Source organism: Rhopalosiphum maidis, chromosome 2 (assembly GCF_003676215.2).
Source record: "Rhopalosiphum maidis isolate BTI-1 chromosome 2, ASM367621v3, whole genome shotgun sequence".
Taxonomy (NCBI): Eukaryota; Metazoa; Arthropoda; class Insecta; order Hemiptera; family Aphididae; genus Rhopalosiphum; species Rhopalosiphum maidis.
In genome coordinates this window covers 37,166,529-37,187,080 of record NC_040878.1, presented here as the reverse complement: position 1 = coordinate 37,187,080, position 20,552 = coordinate 37,166,529, and the positions used below count along the sequence as shown (strand labels likewise).

Here is a 20,552-nt window from a genome sequence, read left to right as displayed (position 1 = left end):
CCGGTGATCTTGGCGAGACAATATTGATTAATTGTTTCATCCGTTTTCCTGATTGATACAACATCATAATATGTGGACACTGTCCAACGCACTCGCGATATGTTATGATTCCGAGTAATTTTTTTCGATCTGAAAAAAAAATTACGATCATACATCGTAATATTATTATTATTTACACACGTTTTCCCTGCGACAAATATACACACACACATATATATATATATATATATACAGGGTGACTTTTCATCGTCAAGTACTCATTGTTTCAAAATCTTTTAAAATTTATGAAAATATTTTTCTTACATAATTATTGTAGTTTAGATGAACGGCGACAATAGTAGACTAACATTTTGTGGAGTATCCCCGTAACACTCCACTTCGCTAATCAACACTTTAAATGCATAGGTAGGTATAACTTATAACTTGTAGCTATAATAAACTATATTTGTCAGAATTATGATTTGTATGTATTAAAATACTCAAAAAAAATATTCTGCTTCTATAAATATAAATTTAAATATATGTATGTTCAGACTATGTTGTCGCTTAAAAAGGTAAAAAACTTTAAAATATACTTTTTTAAACGTGTTGTTTTATTTGGACTATAAATTATAGGTATAAAAAATATTTTTTAAAACGTTAATGGATTTTGAAATAATGAGTGTTCTTTGTTTAAAGGATCATCCTGTATATATATTTATTACAAATAGGTACGCAGAGCAAAATATTTGTCTCGTCGATTGCCATTTTGTAATTATAAATAATAGTAATAATAATAGTAGATTCATATTAAAACTTCATCATGGTTTCTGTCCTCATACTATAACATACAGCTATAGTAGGTAGGCATCTAGAGTTTACAATACACTATAATAATACACCTACCCATATTATGTAATTATATGACGGCAATTATGATTATTACATTAGTGGCAATGATGCTTACTACTATTTTTTTTAATTATAACCTAACCCAACCAAGTTCTTATTGAAACCTAAGCTTAACCTAACTCTGTATCAAACATTTTGATTTTTGAAGCGATCAGAAACAAATTCAAATGCACTATTTTCAAAATCACATTTTGTGCAGAATACCGATCAAACAATTCTTGTACTACAGTTATAATCTTATTAAAAAAATATAATTAGTATAATAATAATAACCAAAATGTCCACTTACAATATTACAAAAGATAAAATACGTATCATCGGCATGATATTATATTATGCGAGGAATACCCGATAATAAGAGTAAAAATCTAAGGACATACTTTGCTGGTCTAAATGTGTTAGATTTAAATTCTATGTTAAATCGCTGTTTAGGGAAAACAATTTTGAGCGAATGAAACGAGCGTGGATCAACATATATTTCTAAAGATAGCTTATGTTTTATTATATACTTATAATATTAAAAGTATTTTATAAATTTGGTTCATGTTCAATATAATATTTTCAATTATAATTAAACTGATTTTCGACAAATATATCACGTATAATTTTATGAGTCAATACCAACGTACGTATTGTAGACCGGTTTCCATAACTTAAATAAATAGTTTAAATCGTTTTAAGTATTTTAAAAATTACATCATGTACCTATAGAAAACTCAAATATACATGTTTACATGTAAAGTGAAAATGTCAGCATAAAAACATAAAAAAAAACCGATTCTATCACAAGCTTATATGGTAAAATATTCTCGCTTAAAATTTATAAACAGATACCTATTTTTTAATGTGTTTTTTTTTTTGTTAAATTGTCGATATTGGAAAACAGAAAATATTTTAGTTTATTCATTTTATTAAAGATGTGTATTTTTCTTATTTCCCAAATATCTTGTAACAAATTTGTATGATATCAGTTTTCTCTATTTATTTAACGAACGAATTTTCAAATGCATTATGTGCTGAGCACTGAACTAAACACTATACTAAATATTTGTATTTAGTTCAGTGATACTGAGTCCTGTAAATAAAATTACTATTATAGTTTAGGCTCAGTCTACATCCAATTAGCTTACCTACAGAGGCTATTTATTTCCAGTCTATGAGATCGGGTGTTATTACAAGAACTGTTTGATTCGGTTTTTCGAGTAGTAATAAGGTTCGACATTTTTAAATTGCTATGCCTGCAAAATAATAAATATTTACTTATAGAAATCACACACATACTTAGAATTAACATATATAATATATGTATTACGATATTATACACATTTCAATCGCGTAACATTTTTTTCTTCCGAAGTCATTTCAAAATTAATATCATCAACTTACGTCCATAGAAATGTTTATAGCATAATCTATAGCATATTTCGAAATAAGCAAACGGTTCTAAGAATATTATTACAAATAATGACCTCCTGTACCTATGTAACTGCGATATCGCTTTGCTCGAATTCAGAAGTCTCGGTGAAGTCCACGTGCAGAGGTATTCTGATAGATTAATATTCAAACATCATATAACACACAATAATAATCGATCAATCGACGGGAAATGCTTCTGAATTATCGTGATGAGTGACAACCACGATTCCCTACATGGTTTTAGCTGACGAATAAATTAATAATAAACGTCTGGTCGCAACTGTTGTGCATTTGTTATTATATGTTATATATTATTCATAAATATAATAGCTGATCTTAAACAATGGCGAATATGGACTACGGAGTACCTCAAGTCATAATCATAAAAGTAAAACTGACTAAACAGGGCGATTCACTCCCTTTATTAATTCTTTATTCAATAATGCAATTGTTCAAAATTTAATATTTAATTTAATTTATTTATATTTACTAATTACTTCTGCTTTTTAAATGACAACCCATTCTCCCTTTTAAACAGTAAAATATTTAGTACATCATTTTTTTGAAAACTTTGATGCATCAAAACCAAAAATTCGAATAAATAGTTTTTGAGTTAATATTTAACTTTCTGTACTACGGATAATAACTCCATAATGATATGTTTGGAAGATATGGGGACTATAGTAATTTGAAAATTGTAATAATTTATATTTATAGCTTATAAAAATATAGCCTATTATAGTACCAATAATAAATACTATACCTATTTTGTGTGTTTTTTTTAACTATTTTTATGGACTTTTATCCTCAATGTAGACATATCAATAACTGAAAACTATTCGTTTGAATTTTGAATTAGATATATCAAAAATTAAAAAAAAAAAATTATTGAATATTTTACAGAAAAAAAAGACTTTTCTCATCAAAAAAAACTGAAGTTTGTGACACAATAGAAAAATTAAAAATTTATAAATATGGTGTTTATAAAATGTGTTAATAGTGTTGGTATATTTAAAATTCGAAAAATCATAATTTTAATAAATTCATTGTGAAATTACGATATGGAAGATGAGAATGAGCACGTATGATAAATCACAAGTTTATATAAATAAATAAATATATATATATATATTAACATTCGTTTAAATCTTCCAACATTCAGAATTCATTATTAGGTATATTAATTATTATATCAATGTCAATAATTTATGTGCAATCAATTTTTTTCGTCTTCTTATAAATAACAATAAATACTACGTGGATTTGAATAAATCAAAAGTAGTTGTCTATATTAAACCTACACCTTACGCCTTCGTTGAACTATTTATTTACCTACGTGTTTTTTGAAACTACGGCATATATACCTAGTCTGAAATGGATTCTTCACAAAATCAAAAATCACATAGTTTATGGACTTGCAATGTATTTTTAATTTGTATTTTGAATGACGGGAAAACAATTGCCAAGTTTTTTTGATAGGAAATATCAAACACGACAATGAACCAACCAATTTTGTGTAACCTATAGCTGATAAATGTTTTCCAATAATTCTCACTGGGAAGTTTCTTTGATATGTCGTCTTATTAGGTCTTGTTTTTTATATACATATTGTATATTATGTATTCCTACATCAGGTGTGTTTATTGTTCTTACTACAATAGATCGCATAAATTAAAAAGTATATATATAAAAAAAATTTTTTTCTAATTTTTCTTGTGTTAAGGAGGAAAACGTAATGTTGTTATTCTTTTTACGGTGAAATGAGTAATAAACATGACGGTATAGGTTCGTACATATTCGGTGCGCAATAAAACATTGTTAATAATTTTATCTTTAATTAAACTGAAAATTAAGCTTTTTTTATTGTATATACCCTTATTAAAATTTATAATACAAATACTAACGTAGGTATTTAATATTCTAAATATTACTAAAATATAATATTAATGCATTAGTAATATATACATATAACTATTATTATTATTATTATTTTTTATTTATATTTGTACAATATTCTCAATTATACTAATAAGAATTGATGATAATTTTTCATAGATAAAGCACCAATGATTATTGATAAAACTACGGTTGTAAAACTGTTTTAATTTTTTATAAAATCATTTAACTTCAAATATTTTAACAACGAGTATATTATTAATAGTATTATTATGTTATCTATATAATATACACTTATTATAATTCAATACAAAATATTCTATACGAAAAATTTTTTCACGGCAGTCGTCGCAGAAACGGAACAATAAAATATGACAGTAATACATAATAACAATAATCGCCGAAGCACAATATAATAATGAAAATCCGTTACACATATAAGTCATATAAGCCATATAACATTATGACGTGTTAATCGTTTATTTACAAAAAATGTATTTACAGTCGAATGTTAAAGAATATAACGATAATTATAATAAATATTGTATTAAATAAATAAACGTTTAATACAATAATATTATATAAATTAATATAATAATAATAGATGTACAGAACACAGGGACGCAATTAATTGCCTTCCAAATCTAGGAGACTTTTCACTCGAATTGCCGCCCATAACATACGAATATCGAATATCGATATTATATTTCAATACGCAAGGAGTCGAACAAAATGGGAGGCAATTCAATGGAACGATGTTTTTAAAATCGGGTGACAATTCGAGTGACCGTTTTAAAAAAATTCAAGGAAGGGAGTCAAATGGGAGAAAATTTGAGTGTGCTGGACACAGGTATACCTCCGGTATCTAACCGTTTATCACTGTTAAATATCGACTCTGGTGTCGTTGCCATTCGGAGGCTTGACATTCAACAACGGAGTCACTTCGGCCAGCATGATCGGAACGTCGATGGCCACGGTATCGTTACGCTTCATCGATGAGTTATTCAGTGTATATTTTTCTTTGCATTGTTCACCTAACGGACAGAATAACAAACGGGGTTTATGACTGTAGATGATATTTGTATGGAATAGTCAAAAACCAATGTTTCAAAATTCTAAATACATGGCTAAATTCCAAGTATCAATTTAATTTTTTGAACAAATTAATGTAGGTGTTTAATATAATATTGTTTTGTCTTACAACAAACAATCAAATTTGAGCCATATAATATGCTTTTAATTTGCTTAATCATAGTATACCTATTTTAATTTAGTATTATTATTTGAAACTTTGGATACCGTTTTCTCAAGCCACGTGGTCTATTAAATAATTAATAAAAACGTATTCTCCCTAAGTTTTCAAATACAATACAAATTCTTAACTTATTTACTTATTGTATTATTTTTTTTATTTAGATTCTATATATATTTTACAAATAATAATAAAATAAAAAGTTAAATTCGTTTAATGAAGTTTTAATTTAATAAAGTTTATTAAAATTCAATTGCCTCGGACTTTGATTAAATTTTAAAAAAACATTCAAATGAGTAAACTAGACAATTGTAGATTTTAAAGGCTATAACTAATAATATTCTTAAGGTTTCCTCTTTTATAGCTTAAGTTTTACGCAAAATATACTTTACGATTTTTGTAATTGTTTGTAATTATATCGTTGATGATCAATTTTATTTTAAAAATTATGATATAATTATAAATTATTAAATGATTTTAATTTATAACTTAACGACTTATTTTGAAGTTAAACTTAAATGACTTAATTTTTTACGTGAAAAATAACTTTTTTTTCCACTTTTGTATTTATACAATAGGTACCTAGAATTGAAGCTGGTAGTGCATCGAACGAGTTACAGAACACCATCGACTTGCACCCGGACTTCCGGCACACGTATCGCATTTTTTCTGATGCATTTAAAACGATAAAACGTTGGTCTTTAGCCTGAATCTCCGAAGATATCAGGCACAATCCCTTGGCAGCAGTGTAGTCCAATCCTTTCAAGTGCGCGCAGTTTATGATCAACGGTATTTTTGCGTAGCCTTCTTGTTTTGGGATTCGCATGATTTCTCTGTACAAATAATCTATCGCAGGGAAATACAGTCCGTTGTTTGGCGTTATTAACACGAATTCTACTCCTTTGGACTGTTATTAAATTGTCGTAATATATAATACATATTAGAAATATTGTTATATTTATTAGTTATAAAATAAATTAATTCTCACTTTCATTAATTCAATTTTTAATTTAGGCCTGGACCACATAAGAGCTAAATGAATAATGTTTGCACATATGCCTGCAAGTAAACCGACTTCAACGGTAAAGAAAAGGCTTATCAAAAGTGTGACCATTGTAACGAATAGCTCTGCTCCTAAAAAAAATTATACAAAATGTCAAAATTATTGATGAAGAATACATGTACATTGATACTTTTTACGGATAGTATCAAATTATTTGACTAATATAGTAATATTGAGAACTTTTAAAACTGAAATTATATCATTATGTAAACTAACGTTTCTGAATGATAATATTCAAATTTAAAGTAACAATTAAAAACAGTATTGGACAATGACATTTTTTTTATTTTGGCACGCACAAACGGTAATGAAGCAGTTACACGGGGTACAGAATTTCATAATCATATTTTCGGTACGCAAATAATAAACTCACGGTTAGTTTTCCAGAGGGGTTTGACTATCTGATAGTCTACCATGAACAATACAGCACTGATCAAAATCGAGGATAGTATCGCCCTGGGGATGAGATGAAAATGAGGTGTGAGGAACAGGATGGCCATTAATATTAAACCGCTGGCGTATATGTTGGACAAGGTCGTTTGGACACCGCTAGCTTGGCTCAGGGCGCTCCGAGTGAACGCACCGCATGTGGGCATCGACATAATGAACGACCCTGCTATGTTGCACATGCCCAAAGCCAACATCTCCTGCGTGGCCTCTACTATACCTCCGTTAGCTAAAGCGCAGTACAAAAAAAAAATTAGATTCGTCGGTCGATCGACGCGTATAATGCACAAAAACACTATAATCAAATAATAACAAACGATGATACGGAGTATGACATGATAATAAATTATAAATACCTTACACAAAGTGTGATGTATATTATTATTTATTTATTTTATATTATATTTTATTCGGCTTTGTCCCTTAGTAGACGTCTTTACGTAGAGTCTGCTCATATACGAGTAAGAACACAACAGTTGAAACAAGACTTATAGAAATATAGAGTTCATGAGAATCTAATATTTCGCGTGACAGTTTATTAGAAAAAAAAATCTAGTGAAAAGCAACCTCGCGACTTGCAGTCTAACCATTTGTCGATAAATGGACGTTGCACAAACTTACCAATGCTTTTTAATGATATATTCACTGTTCACATCTCTTTTGAATGTAACGTCCATAAAGTAATATAATCAAGTCCAAGATTTTTCTAAAAATACATTAAATCTCGAGTATTCGTAAAATTTTTCTCAGAATAAAAAACAAGATTATGTTTGTATCAGTCGTTGATACGATACACGGACTTACAAAAGACGTCTGTGAAAAGATAGCAATGGATTGCGAATGCGTGAATTACTTACATTAACAATGAGCGGCAATCGAAACGAACAAATCATATTACCTATAATAGCTATACATTTAGCCATTTAAATTAAATACATTATATTCATTTAGCCAAATTTGACCGTGAAACTGATTAGGTATAAAATATAATGGGTGTATAATATACAGTGATTCACCAAACATGCTCACAGCGCTCATTCCTATTTTATAGGTTCTCAACAAAGCGAAGAATATATTGATTTTACAACGATGTGTGTTTTTTTCTGTCGATCGTCGCCTTTTGGGGCGGTAAAAAAGCTTCGATTGTTATCGTGGCTTCTGGTAGAACATTGTGTCATTGTATCTAATTGGTACTTTGGGTTGGAACTTTGGAGGTTACTATTATTGTTAAAAGTAAAAAAATCCAATACTTTTCTTTATAATCAGGGAAAACAAAAAACAAATTTTTAATCGGGAATTTTTAGGCTAAGCCAGTTTTTAATAAAATTAATTTTTTTATTTTGTTATAATTGAAAAAAACAATAAGCGTAAAAACTTAAAATTTTCGCACAAATGTTTATATTATTATCTTCTATACATAGTATAAAGTTATATCTTCATAAAATACTCCTTAAGTAACACAAAAACTATCAAACAATTTTAAAAACGATCTTTAACAATGTTTAAAAATTCCAAAAATCAGATTGGTGAATCACTGAATCACCCTGTATATTATTATCGATGACATGACATTTTCCTACAACAGCTTATCCGTACATCTCCTCTACTCATATTCCTCTCACCCTCCCGTCGACGGTTTCGAACAATAATATATAGCAATCACACAACGTGTCGTTTACCATAAGTTTTAGCAATGGATACGTTGGCCAACACCGATACAAGTGGTATGATGAATATGGCAGACCGGATCTCGTACAACATCTCAGGCAGCGTGACAGTCGTGTTCCCTGACGTGTATCCAAAGGGCGGAAACCGTAATGACGGCAGTCCAGTTTTAGCAGTGTCTGTTAAATATTTATAACACACCGATTATTTTAATTTTAAAATACAATAAACGCGTGAAGTATTAACTTAATATGCAGAATAAAAAGCCAATCATCCTCACAATATCGTAAATATATCGTGTTAATATAACAGTAATATTATCGAAATAAATAATATTTTTTTTATTGGATAATGATAAACATTTTATATTGCATTATACATCTATAAAATTTCTTGCTAAAAATATTTTACCACGTATTACGGTTTACGAATCAATGAACCACGTTAAATACTTGCCTGAGGTCAAATATGGCAGTGGAGTTCCGCTGGATTCAAATAAATACGTGATAAACATTGCAAGTAAAACGACGGATGTGTTTCGGCTCAAGGAAATGAACCAAAAGACTTTTTTCATAATCCCTTTGACTGGCACATTACGTAATTCCTAGAAAAGACGTAATTTATAATTATATATTATCATAAAAACGAATTCATAATATTGATAAGTTTTTATTATGCGCTATAGTACCGAGATTGATGTCTTTCTAAAGCGATTTCAACATCCATTTTCATTTTATATAGACTGTCTACATTTAGTAGGTATAATTTGAGAAAAAATTTAATTTTTATTATTTGTATTCTCAAAAGTTATAGAAATTGTATAAAATAAAGTATAAACCTAAAAACCTTATAATCTAAATAATAATCTAATTAAAATACTAAATTTCACTTTTTTCTTTTGCAAAAGTTATTTGAACTTTTTGAAATTTCCGATTTATTTGAAAAATTCTAGCAGTAACAGTTTGTGTGTGTTGTGTAAAAAATTGAAAATCAATTTGGACATAGAACACATAAAATATTTGGAACCAATGAAGATGTCAATTTCAAGGTTAGGAACTAATTTGGAGAAGTATAAGCAATAATATAATAAGTATTGAGCTTTGTTGGATTTAAGCATATTTTTTCCTATTGCTCATTAAATTTGTTATTATTTAAATTATAGATCAATTTCATGACTTAACGAATGAAATATCAAAAGTTTTTAGTGACGTTTTAGATTTTATCCAATTTTTATAGATTTTGTAGTGCATATTTAATGATTTGGTAATTAATATAATCTTAATAGCATATCTATTGGCTATTACTATGTATATATAAGTACATTGTATGCATATTAAAAATACATTTATTTGAAATATTATTCCTATGATTGTGTTATGAGTTAATAACGACAATATTTGAACTTTGAAGTAAGTTTTTTTATTTATATTACCTGTGTAAATATTGTAAATTGACTAGAAAATCAAGTAAAATTCTTTTAAAATATGAAAAATTAAAAAAAAAAATTACCTACCCGTGTATTTTTTATATGTAAACATATTTTTCCTTTTTTAAGTTTATTACCATATAGTTTTTATGGCAATCATATTTAATTCAATAATAAAAAATTATCTAAGTATTTTACTTGAAAATATAGGTAACTACTGATATAAATCATACCCTCAATGATAGTATTACAACAATAGCGCCCAGCCCTAAAATCATGTCACCGCTCCTCCTCTCGTGGAAGTGCTCGATCAATTTCTCCGATATGTCTTTGACTGTATCCCCTTTAAACCTCACGCCCAAAATACCCTTTACTTGTGACATCACGACAATAATTGAAGTAGCGGTTGTAAAGCCAGATGTCACCGGTGTAGAGATAAAATCAACCAAGAATCCTGTAAATTAATTTCAGTATTAGTTATGTAAACGTGATATATCTTTTTAGTGGTAAATAAAAATAATTATTTTGAAAGGTTTTCATAATTGTATTAATTTTTTTTTCGTATAGATATACATCTATACCCAAATAGCTGTCCAATCCTGCAATATCCAAAATATCTCTCCCATAAATGCAGCTATATTTTATTTTGATTCGCATCCGAATACGACTTACCCAGTTTGAATAATCCCATCAACATTTCAACTATTCCACACATGAATGTCAAAAGCACCACATATTCCTGAGTCAAATTTTTTGTGTACTCGTAAGTAAGTAGAGCCATTAGAGACGTAGGTCCCATGGAAACCTGCTTAACGGTTCCGAAGGTCATGTATATGAACCCTCCCATCAGTGCTGAATACAACCCAATCTAAATGTATTTAAAAAAAAAAAATGACAAAACTCTTGTAATGTTGAGTGTATATTTTCATTAAGTGGTGTACATTATGATGCTATTTTTTTAACTTTATACATATTATATAATATATAGTGTTTGAAATATTTCACAAAAACGTGAATCATTGAATTTTTTAATACAAATATTGATGATAAATGATAATTATTTATTAATTAATAATAATATATTCCATAAGTTGTAGCTTTAAATTGTTTAATCCTATGCAATTCCTTATAAGCTTTTAGCATATTATACATTTATAAAATTTATAAATAGAATGACAAATGTTCGTAAAAATTAAACTTTTTAAAAAAGAAAAAGAGACTTTATTATTTTATTAAAATACTAAAATATTTTGAAATATTTTATATTTCATGAATTTTTCAAACACCATATATACATACTAAATAAGTATAATATAAAGTACATTTTCAGCGCTAGATTTGCTTGGTTTTATTAAATATACCTATTGTCTATTGTTATTATATTTTTAATTTGCACTATGATAAAATAAAAATATTAAACTTTTATTAGCTTATTACAATAATAATTGTAACAATGTAATAATAACTGCAGTTAGTAATAATGTAATGTGTGTGATCATTAATCATACAAATCGATAAATAGATTACCTAACCATACAGCAATTTGAAATTCATATCTAAGTGAATAAGTGACTATAATCATTATTCATTATTGTACGCCGAACGTTGTTATATAGATACAGTAAACAAATAAAAAAAATAGCTATAAAACTAAAGCACATACCTACCTATTATTTCATAGCAGAATTGTGTTGTGTTTAGTATTTATATAATACTCAATAATAATAATTAATATATAATATAATTCGTGTAAAAGTAAATTTCCCTCCAGCTAATATACAGGTTTTTTTTTTTTAAGCAAACAAAAGAATATTTAAAATATATAATATTTATGTACAGTTAATTCACGTTACAACGAATACCAATACAACGAAAAATCCCTTTATAACGAAAGTCATAGAAGTCCCCTGCCTGAAAAGCAGGGCTTATAAAGAGCTTATTCGAATTTTCGTTACAACAAAATTTCCATTATAACGAAAAAAATATTGGGTCCCCTGGAGTTTCTTGTAACGGGACTTTACTGTACAATAAATAAATTTGGTGGCAAAAAATAACAACAACATCAATAACGTGAGGAGAGAGGTCCACAAGTGTGGATTTTTGTTATAATAACGTTCTCAGAATTTTTAATGTTCTTAATATTTTTTTAAAATTGATTTTAATCCCCGAATTTATACAGCTTAATATTGATTTTTATTGACCTATAATAATAAAAACAACTATAATTATAATGGTCATGTGTAGCCGTAGTAATAGATAACATTTGACAATTACTAGCAGACTAAAATCGTGTCAACTTTTAATATTCCAATTAAAAAATACTATATACAAGAATTAAAGTCGTTTATATAATTTAAAAAAATTATACCATTTTCTGATATGTATTCATTATTTTATTTCTATTATTATTATGATAACGAATTATTTATTATAATGTCTACATTTCAATCATGATTTATTTGAGTATTTTAGAAGCTTAGAAGATATTAAATAATTTTTAGGTTTGTTTTTGCATAATGGAAATAAAAGTAAATGATTAGACCTCATTCTTAAGAAATTTAAATTACAATTACAATTTAAAAGAAATATTATGATAAAATAAAAATAAAACATTTGTAGACCAAAGAGTCATCGATCGATCACTGTTTGAAGAAAGCGGCTAATGAAAATAACCACTTAAAATAATTGATTTATCGACTTCTTAGTCGCTATTAAATTTCTTTTATTTAAAAATTGTTCATAGGGTAACGCTCGTTCGTATATTCCATAAAATACAAAGTATTTATGGCATTTTAATATTGATTTTGAAGTTTGAACTATAATACATAACATTTCATTTGTACATTATTCATAAATAAGGAACGGATTTAAACACAAATTGAATTTTTTTTTCGAAAACATTGCTTTCCAAGCACAAATTTTATTTCATAAATCGAGGAATTAAAAATGTAACTTTTATTTTGCATTTTTTATGTTTTTAAGTCATTTTTATATAGGAATCAATAAATTCAATAAAAATTAAGCGGCACTTGATTATACAGTGTTATTATGAAACACATGGTAAAAGTTTAACGAATGTATCTATCTAAATAATTGTACATTCATTTTTTGGAAAATAAAAGTAATAAAGAAGATAGGAAAACTAGACGATGATGAAAATCATACGAACAATTAATGCTTAAGAATAAATATTTAAATAATTAAACAAATTTTTTCAATATCAAAAATAATTTTAAGATAATTTTTTTAGTGAATTTTTTAAAAAAAATTCTGTTATGAGTGCATCAAACCGTATTTTTTAAGACATATTTTTAGAGAATTTAGGAAATCCGTTCCCTATTCATAAAACTTTCATATTATATATATATTATGTATTCATGTAGGTATATTATATAAACTACTATATTTAAGGCTACGTCTATCTAACTTTTTGTAATGACTAATTATTAAAGTTATGTATACATGCGCGTATTGAGGTATGTTATAATAAAACAATAGATCATAAAAAGTAATTTTCAATTTTCATAAACCAAATACTTGAATTTTTTTAGATTGTCACTTTATTATTATTATTATTTTATTTTTTTTTTGTGAAGCTGATATATTTTACTTAATAAATTGTATACAAAATATTATAAAAGTTATTTTCATAAACTATATTAATCAAATATTTGTATAAGTATACTTAAATAGTTTTTATATAAATGAATCTAAAATCTTATTATGTTTCAATGATTTTTATAGATAAAATGACCGAAAAAAATTATGAACACATCATTTTGGATAAGATCATATTTTCTGCATATTTTTAAAATTTCAAAAGTATGTTTGGTGAATATCAAAAGGTTTTTTTGTGCATAAATGCATATTATTTCAAGGTTTTTGTAGTGCCTATTAATTACAAATCCAGACTTAAGCTATAACTTATATAAGCCTATAACACTATATTGCGTTACATAAATATACCTACGCAATCTAACTATATTATACGATAATATTGTATGTCGTATGTTCGACAATTCGATGTCTATATTCAATGTACAGTCTACATAGTGCCTACTGACGCATTTCGTTCTAAGTACTGAGTATTGTTTTAATTACGATACGTAATTATTATATTTCCTCGTAATAATTATTTATGCATCCGGAAAACATTGAACAGTGACAACAATAATATATTGTATATATTGTATATCATATACAATATACATACAAGTATTTTTAATTCCCATTACACGGTGGAAAAAAATATAATCCTTGAGTAACGAAATAATGTGCAACATAGCCAACAAAGAATCATAAAACTATATTGCCACTTACCCGTTATCCATTTGGTGCGAAAGATTATTATTCGAATTAATATTGATTCCTTTAACTATTACGATAGTTCATTTACATCGTGTAAGTTGTACAATTGATTATAAATAGTATTTGAACATGGTTTTTTTTTGGTTATTACACACTTATACGCATATTTAAATATTTTTTTGTCTAATAGGTACCTATGTCCAATAAAATAATTAAGTTTGAGTATTGTACTATACTTAGTCTCTGTAATCTATATTATATTGATTTATCCATTTTAAGTTTTATACGTACGTTGTATTCTGTTGTTTAAATATTGAAGATTATTTCCGTAAAGGGGAATAATAGGTTCCTACGTCCGTAAGTTAGGACGTAAAACATCACTTATTCACACTTGACGCCACAACAATATCGTGCGCTTATATAAATTACATTTATATAACCATACCTAATACTAAATACATTGATACTTCCGTATATTTGTATATTAAACAACTTATCTTAATATTGAATTAAATATAGATTCTATAATTATTTTGATTCTATTCTTATATCAACAAGTGTTATTATTAAGATAATGTTTCGTTGCAATTTCTATGTACGAATTCAACAAGCACGCATAGACATAATATGGGTATTTCGTGTAACTGCTTATGACTGTAGGCGGAGATTTTATTTGAGTCTTGAAATAAATATGTATAAATAAATTGAAATAATATTGACATTTGCCAAAATGTATTCATTTGGTAGTGCGGGGAGACTCTACATGCTTAGTGGTCGAAATCAATCCCCTCGATAGAGGACGCCACACGCACATTAATTATTTGTAAGAATCGTATCACGTGAAAAAAAACCACTCTGACTACAGTAATAGTTGAGAAACGAAATGTATATAATAAACATGATATAAAAGACAATATTGTTATTACTGTGTCATAGTATTTTCATTTGTTTGTTTTTTATTAATATAAAAAAATAATTTAAGCTTTAAAACATAATAATAATATATTTTACAACAATACCTTTTTTTTACTACCTAATGACATCGATAATTAAAAAAATTATGGCATAGAAAAAATTGTCTACTTTATCATGGATTTAGTTTCGTAACTCTGATTAGTTTAAGCGGTTATTTTTCCCACAAAACTATTTTTCTTAATATCACAGTAATTATATAATAAACAATAATAGTACTAACATGGATCCACTTGTAAGTTACTTAAAATTATTATTTGAATATGTTTAATATTTTAATTGTTCTAATTAAATTTTCTTTACTAAACCCGTTTAAAAGTGGACGTGTGACTCTCTTAAGTCCTCTTAGAGACACTTAGTGTAAATATAAGTGACTTATTGTCTTACTATACACATATTAAATTAATGTAAAATTGTAAACTTTTATATGTTTTTGTTTTTTGTTATTTTATAGATTATTTTTGTGAGTATGTTGAAAAATATCTTTATCAGTTGCTACCGTTACCGTTGGTACTTGGTATATAAAAATAGATAGATATAAAATATCATTAATTTATAACATTTACTCAATTAATACGATGTATTTACATAATATATTATGTAAGAATTCTTAGACAATAGACACGTGTTTTTTTTAAATATACCTAATAATTAAACAATCATAGAACTTTAGCAAAATTGCCCAAACACAGTACACGGACAAAATACATTACTATATGCACTTAGCACATACGATACATGAATTTTATTGGACTTTATTTTTAAATTTAAACAGATTATCCGAGATAATTATCCTGATTAAAAAAAAATGGATATGAACAAAACACAAGAAAATTAATGAGTATCAAATAAAATAAAACATAAATCTTATTAGTATTGATCAAATATATTTAAAAAAAAATTACCTGTGGTGATAAATTAGCCAGAGACGCATATGCAATGCTTTGTGGTATCATCGTAAGGCCAATTGTGATACCTGCTATCATGTCACCCATCGCCATTTTACTATTGTATTTTGGAAGCCACTTTGTGATAGGTACATGTTGATGAAGGAACTCGTGGATTTTTTGGTTATTAATCGACTTCTGCACTTGCTTTTTCTTGACATTGTCGTTTAAGTTAGCTATAAAGTTTAATTATAATTTTATTTTAAATATAATTAAACGTGCTCTTACACAAGAAAGAATTTTGGAAATAACAAAACTAATGTAAAATAGACTACTGATTTTGAAATGAAATTTAAATAATATAAATTATAGAAGGTACTCAAACTTCCGAAATTCTTTGATATTTGTCATACAAAGGTAGTTATGTATAATTATTATTTTTTCTACATTCTACACAGCTAATTTATCTATTGGATTATACTTAAAATTACAAAATTCAAAGCTCCATATGATTACTTCCTAGTACGTACTTAATATCAAAAAAAGAGCATTATTTTTCTAGGTGTGCATTCTAAAAATATCCACAGTAAATTTTAACGAGACTTGTGAACTACACAAGATCAATTAACACTAGTTGAATATGAAGGAATTATAGGTCTATAAATATAATATGTTACTATAATAGAACTATATAAATTATTAAATCGTTTTTACAATGAAATATAAGACAATAATATTAGATATTATTTTAAATACTGCTGACAGTTTCGTAATAGATAATTAAAATAAAGTAGCAGGAGTACGTAGAGTTTTTGCATTAGAGAAATTCTATTTATCTTTTAAGGTCCATTATTTGTTGAACAAATAAAAGTCATAAATATATAAAAACCTTTTTTATTTTATAAAAGATGTATTCACGGCAATTCACCGACTCACCGTGCATGCCCACACTCTTTTTTTCTTAAATAATTTATTCAAATCCTGATTTCTTAAATTTTTAAGTATCCTTAAGAACCATTTTTCAAATGTTTTATATTAGATTTCATAATATATCATTTAAGGAGGGTTCTATAACTATGCCAACTTGTTAATCACCCACCAAACAGAACAACAAAATATTACGTTAAAGTTAAATAAAATAAAATGTACAAAATACATTTTATTACATTAAAACATTTTATGATTGTGTTGAATAATAATTTTTACTGTAACAACTTATTAGTTAACAACTACGCAAGCTGCTGCGAGCAACATTCTGGTCATTCTGCGTAATTTCATAATATGTTTTCGAAGAAATCGTCGTTCATATAAAAATAAATTTGAAAGAATACTTTGAATATCTCACGTCATAATAACAGTCAAGAGCTATTACAATTTTTAAAATCAACAAATTAAAACATAATATGTACACAAATGTATTTAATACAAAACTTATAGAAGTACCTTTAAAAACTTCCAATTGTTCATCATCCGAACTGAACGTTCTCATTTGTGATTTAAAATTATATTAAGTAGGTACGTAAGTCTACATGAATAACATTTATAACATTTTATTTTGTGGTGTTATTATAAGCTGCGAGAACGAATGTCCGGAAAACACTACAAATAAAACACCTTCGATAGACCTCAAACATAATAATATTAGCCATTAGGCTAATTGATTAATTATGTATTAAACTTATAAATAATATATTAATAGGTACCTACACATCGTTTACTTAAAACCATACAATATTAAAATAATCATTTTTTAAAAATAGCACAATTAATATTTAACATTAAAAACGCCGTTCAGCTCATAATAAAGTGAAATGTGAAAATATAAGTAGTAATATATATTGGTTTTAAAATGTAGGAAAGAAACAACGAAAATAATTTTAGATAACGTATACATAAATATATATTCTGCTAAAAAAGACATCAGAATTAATCAACAGCAATTATAATACAATAAAATATTATGTCCATATGGACATTTATACAACAAATAAATCACTTGATTTTTATATTATTTTAGAATATATTTACTTTTGATTATTAATTCTTAAAAACCTTTATGCATTTTAATTAATATAGTAGTAGTTAATAATCACCAGACACCAACAAATAGGGATAGAATTTTACAATACTTAGAAATGTAGGACTATACGAGTACATTAAAAATAAAACCATAAAAAAAACATATCAATGTAAAACTAATAAATTGTATGGTCAGAAATATAAAATAATAAATTAACCATGAGATTACTTATAAATTCTTATAAGCTGTGGTCGGTATTGGTAAAAATTAATTATAAATATACAAAAATCAAAATTGAAAAGAAAAATACAAAACCCCTCAAAATATGTCTTTTTTAATTATACATTGTAGGTATTACAAACCGAATCGTATAAAGTTATTTCTTTGTATTCTTGTTATTATGTTTTATTTATTTATTTTCAAAAATTAAACATTTTGTGTTTATTTAATAATTATGGGCATAACTTGGCAGGGGTGAATTGTGGCAACTGCCCCCACCGACTGCACTATACTATTAGTTAATTGCAGGCATAAAGTTTTCTTGTAATAATTCTTGTATAACTATAAGCATTAATTATGGTTTTAAAAAAAGTAGTAGTTTTAATATGTTTGCTTAAAATGAGATAAATGAAAAATGGTTGTAAAAATGATAAAACGGTTTTATCATAAAAATTTAATTTAAATAAGGTTATGAAAATGTGTAGAGATTAGCAAAAATTATTTTTGCCCACACGTGGAAAGAGTTTAGGTTACGCCTATGATTATAATATTATACTATATATAGTATTATCATTTATTATACAAATCTACAATATTAATCAATATATCCTAAACAAAATAATTGATATACAAAAATCAGATCTCGTTTGGGATCGAGAATAGAGTCTAATGTGTTCCGAAAAGGTTTTGTAAAAAAACAGAAGAAAACGGACCAGATTTACCCCGAGTCATTAAGACAGTTATGGACAGCAATATAATATGCACCTATTTATTTAATATATATTTCCCACACATTTTATAGATAGATGTCAGTCGTTTTCATATTATTCACGAAACATTTCATTCGCTAATCGTCACCAATACAATAAAATACACGAATGATGTGTGCACATAGCCTAATAATAATAGGAGAATATATCGTCAGCGAGGACGGGATGACTTACGTTTGGTCGTCTCGTGCATTTTCGACGTTACACAAAAACCGATAGTATAATAATAATAATAATAAACGGTGGTCGGACGACTTTCGAATCACCTGCAGCTGTTATCAATACGGTCGTGGGCGAATTCACGACGAATCGCGATCCGCTGCGTCCTTAGGTTTGATGATCGACTGAAAAGACGCGTTTTTTGCATAATTTACACGTCGTCTATATAACTAATCTAAGAACTGCGGCCGACTCGAGTGGCACAAATCCCGTGATTGCGCGCGGACGGACCGATAAAAAAATAACCTATGTCGATTATTATTATTATTATATTATTGTTGTTGTTGTTGCCGGCCCAAAAGCAACAGTGCGGCGTCTACTATAATATATCTGCTAACTGCTGACGGCGGCACCGCACATTATATTCTGTCTGTACATCCGTACAGGTAGTACAATCTGCGTTTTCCGACACGTATTTGTATACAATATGTGCTCTCTCAACAATAATATACATATTAGTGTGCTGTGATAAATGTTTTCATCGCTGGACTCGGGTGCAAGTGGTGACGGAAGCGTGCGAAGATGATATTATTGGCCGCGACGGTAATAGCGTCATTACCTACATTATAATGTTGTCGAGCTGAAGTGCGTTTTTCTATTGTTTCTATATAAAAAAAAAAAACACCAACGGGCCAAACCAAAGTCTAAAACAATCGAATAAACACAAAAGAAATGTTCGACAAATATCGTTTGTTATATACACAGAATACGCGTTCGTCATTTTATCATCGCTCGAAACACAGTGATTAGGTTGAATTACACACGACCGTGTAATTTGTATAGGCACCTGTGCAGTAGATATACAGAGTGATTCATCGAACTAATCCCCTTTTTTTCCCCATCGATAATGAAGTTATTCAAAATCGTGTTATTGAAATCTATAAAGACAGTATTTTCAAATTCTTTAGAGATTTGTTGTAGTGTCATGAAGATAAACAAACGTATGTTCTGCTGTAACCTGTAAATTATTTAATGGATAATTTTTCTACGCATTTTGACATATCAAAATCAAAATTTGAATGAGTAGTTTTGAGTTATTTCACTTTGTGTACTAAAGCCAAGGGCGGATATATGGGGGGGGGCAATTACCCCCCCCCCCGT

The 20,552-nt window shown here is 27.3% G+C and overlaps 1 protein-coding gene across 1 annotated transcript; it reads right to left on the bottom strand.

The window, feature by feature from the left end:
* Positions 1-4,584: 4,584 nt before the first annotated feature.
* On the bottom strand, positions 4,585-19,425 carry LOC113554248 (sodium-independent sulfate anion transporter-like). The gene is made up of 10 exons (XM_026958003.1): positions 19,407-19,425; positions 16,242-16,459; positions 10,729-10,924; positions 10,290-10,510; positions 9,087-9,234; positions 8,645-8,809; positions 6,892-7,194; positions 6,444-6,589; positions 6,038-6,362; positions 4,585-5,237 (listed from the first exon to the last, which is right to left on the bottom strand). Exons 1-10 carry the CDS (start codon positions 19,423-19,425, stop codon positions 5,086-5,088), a joined length of 1,893 nt encoding a protein of 630 aa, XP_026813804.1. The 3' UTR covers positions 4,585-5,085.
* Positions 19,426-20,552: the final 1,127 nt, after the last annotated feature.

Coding starts and splice junctions, on each gene's coding strand:
- LOC113554248 (XM_026958003.1), bottom strand. Junction 6,363..6,443: donor TAAAAATTGAATTAATGAAA/GTGAGAATTAAT, acceptor ATTTAATAACAG/TCCAAAGGAGTAGAATTCGT. Junction 5,238..6,037: donor ACTACCAGCTTCAATTCTAG/GTACCTATTGTA, acceptor TCTGTCCGTTAG/GTGAACAATGCAAAGAAAAA.